The sequence below is a fragment of the Homarus americanus genome, unplaced genomic scaffold (genome assembly GCF_018991925.1).
Source record: "Homarus americanus isolate GMGI-L3 unplaced genomic scaffold, GMGI_Hamer_2.0 scaffold36188, whole genome shotgun sequence".
NCBI classification, from domain to species: domain Eukaryota; kingdom Metazoa; phylum Arthropoda; class Malacostraca; order Decapoda; family Nephropidae; genus Homarus; species Homarus americanus.
This window is the reverse complement of record NW_024718183.1, coordinates 4578802-4585970: the sequence shown is the minus strand read 5'-3', so window position 1 is coordinate 4585970 and position 7169 is coordinate 4578802. Positions and strand designations below refer to the sequence as shown.

The 7169-nt window shown below is 41.0% G+C and overlaps 2 protein-coding genes across 2 annotated transcripts; both read right to left on the bottom strand.

The window, feature by feature from the left end:
• Position 1: 1 nt before the first annotated feature.
• Positions 2-3708, bottom strand: LOC121859323 (adhesive plaque matrix protein-like). Its single transcript, XM_042356117.1, has 4 exons — positions 3701-3708; positions 2689-3584; positions 2200-2247; positions 2-2019 (listed from the first exon to the last, which is right to left on the bottom strand). Exons 1-4 carry the CDS (start codon positions 3706-3708, stop codon positions 2-4), a joined length of 2970 nt encoding a protein of 989 aa, XP_042212051.1.
• LOC121859322 lies at positions 2817-5369 on the bottom strand. Its single transcript, XM_042356116.1, has one exon. The coding sequence runs from the start codon at positions 5367-5369 to the stop codon at positions 3708-3710; it is 1662 nt and encodes a 553-aa protein (XP_042212050.1). The 3' UTR covers positions 2817-3707.
• Positions 5370-7169: the final 1800 nt, after the last annotated feature.

The window sequence follows — 7169 nt, the reverse complement described above, 5'->3', positions numbered from 1 at the left end:
ACTACCATTCTGAAGCGACGAAGAAAGTGGCGTTTGTCTTTGACTGGTCACCTGAATTGCAAAAGCTTGACTGTCTGTTCTGCAGCAATGAAGAAAAGTGGCGTTTGTCTGCTGACTGGTCACCTGGTGCAAAGCTTGACTGTCTGTTCTGCAGCAGTGAAGAAAAGTGGCGTTTGCCTGCTGACTGGTCACCTGGTGCAAAGCTTGACTGTCTGTTCTGCAGCAGTGAAGAAAAGTGGCGTTTGCCTGCTGACTGGTCACCTGGTGCAAAGCTTGACTGTCTGTTCTGCAGCAGTGAAGAAAAGTGGCGTTTGCCTGCTGACTGGTCACCTGGTGCAAAGCTTGACTGTCTGTTCTGCAGCAGTGAAGAAAAGTGGCGTTTCCCTGCTGACTGACTACCTGGACCAAAACCTGTTTGTCTGTTCCGTAAGAGTGAAGCAAAGTACCTCTTGTTGACACCGAAGGAGTTAGAGGCAGGAAGGTTCTTCATCAGAGAGGCAATGTGTCGCTTGTCCATTTCTTCAAAGTCATAGTCGTCGTTCCCTTCGTCGTCGTCATCCTCGACACTGACCTCCTCGGTGATGGGCTCTCCAGATTTCTTCAGGAGAGAAGCGTAATATCGTTTGTTGATATCGTCCACTTCCTCTTCCAAGGGGCTTAATACCGAGTTCTTGTGCTTCAAGAGGGAAGAGAAGTGTCGCTTGTCCAACGACTCAAGGTCTTCCTCGTCGTCGTGTCCCTCATCATCCTTCGGGAGAGAACCCAAGACTCCTTCGTCGTCCAGGTCTTTTGAAAGTTCTTGAGAGAGATCCTCCGATTTTTTGCTCAGAAGGGAAGCCAGATGTCGTTTTTCTTCATAAATAGAATCATCACTTCTTCTTGGTTTATAAAGAGACGCCAGATGTCGCTTTTCTTCATCAATAGAATCATCACTTCTTCTTGGTTTATAAAGAGACGCCAGATGTCGCTTTTCTTCATCAATAGAATCATCACTTTTTCTTGGTTTATAAAGAGATGCCAAGTGTCGTTTTTCTTCATCAATAGAATCATCACTTCTTCTTGGTTTATAAAGAGACGACAGATGCCGCTTTTCTTCGTCAATAGAATCATCACTTCTTCTTGGTTTATAAAGAGATGCCAAGTGTCGTTTTTCTTCGTCAATAGAATCATCACTTCTTCTTGGTTTATAAAGAGATGCCAAGTGTCGTTTTTCTTCATCAATAGAATCATCACTTCTTCTTGGTTTATAAAGAGATGCCAAGTGTCGTTTTTCTTCATCAATAGAATCATCACTTCTTTTTGGTTTATAAAGAGATGCCAAGTGTCGTTTTTCTTCATCAATAGAATCATCACTTCTTCTTGGTTTATAAAGAGATGCCAAATGTCGCTTTTCTTCATCAAAAGAATCAATAGAATCATCACTTCTTCTTGGTTTATAAAGAGATGCCAGATGTCGCTTTTCTTCGTCAATAGAATCATCACTTCTTCTTGGTTTATAAAGAGATGCCAGGTGTCGCTTTTCTTCATCAAAAGAATCAATAGAATCATCACTTCTTCTTGGTCTGAAAAGAGATGCCAAGTGTCGCTTTTCTTCTTCAAAAGAATCAATAGAATCATCACTTCTTCTTGGTTTATAAAGAGATGCCAGATGTCGCTTTTCTTCATCAATAGAATCATCACTTCTTCTTGGCTTATAAAGAGATGCCAGATGTCGCTTTTCTTCATCAATAGAATCATCACTTCTTCTTGGTTTATAAAGAGATGCCAGATGTCGCTTTTCTTCTTCAAAAGAATCAATAGAATCATCACTTCTTCTGGGTTTATAAAGAGATGCCAGATGTCGCTTTTCTTCATCAATAGAATCATCACTTCTTCTTGGTTTATAAAGAGATGCCAGATGTCGCTTTTCTTCATCAATAGAATCATCACTTCTTCTGGGTTTATAAAGAGATGCCAGATGTCGCTTTTCTTCATCAATAGAATCATCACTTCTTCTTGGTTTATAAAGAGATGCCAGATGTCGCTTTTCTTCATCAATAGAATCATCACTTCTTCTTGGTTTAAAGAGATGCCAGATGTCGCTTTTCTTCATCAATAGAATCATCACTTCTTCTGGGTTTATAAAGAGATGCCAGATGTCGCTTTTTCTTCATCAATAGAATCATCGCTTCTTCTTGGTTTTATAAAGAGATGCCAGATGTCGTTTTACTTCATCAAAAGAATCAATAGAATCATCACTTCTTCTGGCTTAAAAAAGATGCCAGATGTCGTTTTTCTTCATCAATAGAATCATCACTTCTTCTTGGTTTATAAAGAGATGCTAGATGTCGTTTACTTCATCAAAAGAATCAATAGAATCATCACTTCTTCTGGTTTAACAAAGATGCCAGATGTCTCTTTACTTCATCAAAAGAATCAATAGAATCATCACTTCTTCTTGGTTTATAAAGAGATGCCAAGTGTCGCTTTACTTCATCAAAAGAATCAATAGAATCATCACTTCTTCTGGGTTTAAAACAAAGATGCCAGATGCCTCTTTTCTTCATCAATAGAATCATCACTTCTTCTTGGTTTATAAAGAGAAGCCAGATGTCGCTTTTTTCTTCAAAAGAATCAACAGAATCATCACTTCTTTTGGTTTATAAAAAGACGCCAGATGTCGCTTTTCTTCATCAATAGAATCATCACTTCTTCTTGGTTTATAAAGAGATGCCAGATGTCGCTTTTCTTCATCAATAGAATCATCACTTCTTCTTGGTTTATAAAGAGATGCCAGATGTCGCTTTTCTTCATCAATAGAATCATCACTTCTTCTAGGTTTGTAAAGAGATGCCAGATGTCGTTTTTCTTCATCAATAGAATCATCACTTCTTCTTGGTTTATAAAGAGATGCCAGATGTCGCTTTTCTTCATCAATAGAATCATCACTTCTTCTTGGTTTATAAAGAGATGCCAAGTATCGCTTTACTTCATCAAAAGAATCAATAGAATCATCACTTCTTCTTGGTTTATAAAGAGATGCCAAGTGTCGTTTTTCTTCATCAATAGAATCATCACTTCTTCTTGGTTTATAAAGAGATGCCAGATGTCGCTTTTCTTCTTCAAAAGAATCAACAGAATCATCACTTCTTTTTGGTTTATAAAGAGATGCCAGATGTCGTTTTTCTTCATCAATAGAATCATCACTTCTTCTTGGTTTATAAAGAGATGCCAAGTGTCTCTTTACTTCATCAAAAGAATCAATAGAATCATCACTTCTTCTTGGTTTATAAAGAGATGCCAAGTGTCGCTTTACATCATCAAAAGAATCAATAGAATCATCACTTCTTCTAGGTTTGTAAAGAGATGCCAGATGTCGTTTTTCTTCATCAATAGAATCATCACTTCTTCTTGGTTTATAAATAGATGCCAAGTATCGCTTTACTTCATCAAAAGAATCAATAGAATCATCACTTCTTCTTGGTTTATAAAGAGATGCCAAGTGTCGTTTTTCTTCATCAATAGAATCATCACTTCTTCTTGGTTTATAAAGAGATGCCAGATGTCGCTTTTCTTCTTCAAAAGAATCAACAGAATCATCACTTCTTTTTGGTTTATAAAGAGATGCCAGATGTCGTTTTTCTTCATCAATAGAATCATCACTTCTTCTTGGTTTATAAAGAGATGCCAGATGTCGCTTTTCTTCTTCAAAAGAATCAACAGAATCATCACTTCTTTTTGGTTTTGTAAAGAGATGCCAGATGTCGTTTTTCTTCATCAATAGAATCATCACTTCTTCTTGGTTTATAAAGAGATGCCAGATGTCGCTTTTCTTCATCAATAGAATCATCACTTCTTCTAGGTTTGTAAAGAGATGCCAAGTGTCGTTTTTCTTCATCAATAGAATCATCACTTCTTCTTGGTTTATAAAGAGATGCCAAGTGTCGTTTTTCTTCATCAATAGAATCATCACTTCTTCTTGGTTTATAAAGAGACGCCAGATGTCGCTTTTCTTCTTCAAAAGAATCAACAGAATCATCACTTCTTTTTGGTTTATAAAGAGATGCCAAGTGTCGCTTTACTTCATCAAATGAATCAATAGAATCGTCACTTCTTCTGGGTTTAAACAAAGATGACAGATGTCTCTTTTCTTCGTCTAACATCTGAGAGGGGTCGTCGGCTCTCTTACTCAGCAGAGATGCTACGTATCGCTTGTTGACACCAAACCCGTTTCCTGGCTCTCGGCTTTTTAGGAGGGACGAGTAATGGCGCTTGTCGAGGTCAGTGTCATCTGTGTCGTCCAGGTCGTTCAGGTCGAAGAAAACATCGTCGGCTGTATTAGCGGGAAGGTCTTGGAACAGTGAGCTGTAAGAGCGCTTCTCCTGGTCGTCATGGAGGTCGGGGCTGCTGTACCAGGGACTCTTGAGGAGTGAGGCGAAGTAACGCTTTTGCATTAAGAAAGGAACCGAGTTGCTCTTGAGCAAAGACGCAAAGTGTCGTTTGTCTTGGCCCTGCATCACGTTCAGGTGCGCTGTGTGGGGAGGAGTGTTCGACTTTAGGAGAGACGCATAGAACCGTTTGTCTACACCAGGTTCTTCTCTAAATGAGTCAAGAAGAGAAGCGACATACCGTTTGTTGATATTGTTCTCGATGAATGATGGAGGATTACTCTTTAACAAGGAACCAAAATATCGCTTCTGCTGGTGATTCTGTTTCGGAAAATTATTAGCTCTCGCGATGCTTGATAAATGTCGCTTGTCCATATCCACAGACTGAGGTAATGTAACATTTTGCCTGCTGGCGGGGGCAGAGGGAGCGAAGTTCTCCTTGTCAACAGAGGGAGCTGTGTCGTGAGCAGCAACAGACAAGTTCTTCTCGTTCCAGTGATCATCTAGGTTCGTGTCCTTCTTGGTTCTCGGCAATTTACCATCACGGGCTAGACTGGCAATGCTCCGTTTATCTCCCTGCTTGTCTTCCTTGGGCTGTGTGGCGGGGAAGGCGGTGGGAGGGACGGCGCTGCTCTCGGATTTCTTTACATTCTTCGGCATGTTGTTGGTCGCCGCCAGCGATGCCAGATTCCTCTTGTCGTACAACAGGGTGCTGGTGCCATCATGGATGGAGGAGACCTGACCCAAATTCTGCCTCAACTTATTCTCGTTTAAGAGTTTCAGCATTAAGTTTCTCTCCAGTGGCAAATTGTTGCCTGCAGAGAAGCCCAGCGAGGGTCCTCCGTCCAGCCAGCTGCTTCTTGCCTCCACACCCAGGAAGCGCTTTTCTCTGTCCTGCTTGACAACATTGCCAACTACACTTGCGTCGGTGGTAGGTGCAGCACTGGGTGATGACGTCACGTCAGCAGCAACTCTCTGTAGGAAGAAAGAAACAGGAATCATTAACTCATGTATTCTAAGACTGTTCTCCATACAGTATATATTATAATATACACCGAACAATGACATGAGTAATCATTATACTCCCATTAGGACACCCTGAGGTAGTGCCGTCACTGGCTGTATTATGGTTAATGTTGACACCCAGTGAAGGTGTACCAACACTCCCGTGCCTAAACTACAGATATTTGTACAGGTGAGTTATTGTAGAGAAACTTGATGGATTTAATAAATTACAATTAAAGGAACTTTTTTAAAGGCTGAAAATTAATGTTTCTTAGTTTTATTTACAAACAATATTTATAGATACTGTACAAAACACACACACACACACACACACAGCATGCATGTGTCATGTCACGAATGTGTGTCAGATTCCCTGTGTGTTTGTGTCAGGGTACGTGGGGGTGGTAGTAATAGTGGTGGCAGTTGTAGTAATAACAGTGCAACAGCTACCAGAGATTGTGAGGAAAAAAGTAGAGGTAGCGCAGGAGGTGGGCGCCTCAAACTGGCTAACAACTTTACCGATACGAACAAAGGGTTTCAACCTTAATGAACAAGAATTCACAGATGCCATTGTTCTAAGGTATAGTCGGCCAGTGGAAGGCATGCTGGCCCAATCGTGTGTGGAACATCCTATGACATCAACCACGCCATGGTGAACAAGAAAGGAGGTTTCGTTTTCATGAGGCATGATGAAGTAAGGGACCTCACAGCAAATTTGTTGAAGGAGATATGCCACGATGTCACTGTGGAACCGACCCTCCTCCCATTGGATGGTGAGCGTTTCCTTCACAGGACTGCCAACACAACTCGTGTGGACGTCAGTGCTCGAGGACTCTGGACGAGGGGACAGCGAGCCTTCTTTAATATAAGAATACAGTATTTGATCCCCTGGCCACATGTCACCGCGACCTGTCTCTCGAGGCTGCACACATGAGGAATAAGAATGTAAAAAACATAGAATAAGCAAAGAGAATCCAGATCGTGGACCGAGGCAGCTTCACTCCTCTGGTGTTCACAACAGGGGGCGGGATGGGACCAAGTGCAAAGTGTTACTATGCCAGACTGACCGAGGTATTATTAGAACTGAAGCAGCAACTTACAAGTCACATCATGGTTTGCTCTGCTGTGTCTCAGGGGAACAAGATCATCGACCCCTAAACCAACAACAGTCACAGATATGGAGTATGAGGCAACAGTCACTGAACGCAGCATAGATCTTCGGCTTAACTAACCCAGCTAGGGTAGATACAGTACTTTTCTAATAGGATATTTAGGTAGTGAAATGTGTGGTGATAGGCTACAAAGGGAGGTTGGAGGCTAATTAAAAAAACGGTAGTAGTAGTAGTAGTTGTTGCTGTTGTGGTGGTGGTGGTGGTAATGGTGGTAGTAGTAGTGGCTGTAGAGTGGCTGTAGAGTAGTGGCTGAAATGTCTAATCTTAAGGTAAATTCAGCTGGGGTGTCTAATCTTCAGGTGAACTAAGCTGTAGAGTCTAATCTTTAGGTGAACTAAACTGGAGTGTCTAATCTTCAGGTGAACTAAGCTGTGGAGTCTAATCTTTAGGTGAACTAAACTGGAGTGTCTAATCTTCAGGTGAACTAAGCTGTGGAGTCTAATCTTCAGGTAAAAGAAGCTAGAGTGTCTTAATTTCAGGTGATCGATTTTCTTTTGTTTTCAGCTGTTTTTCTCTTAGCAAACACCTGATCGAAACTGAGAGGAGAAGCAGAAGGTCAGAGAGAATAATATGATAAAAAGTGAAAGAGAACAGAAAGTAAAGAGAGAAAACCCAGCTAATGGAC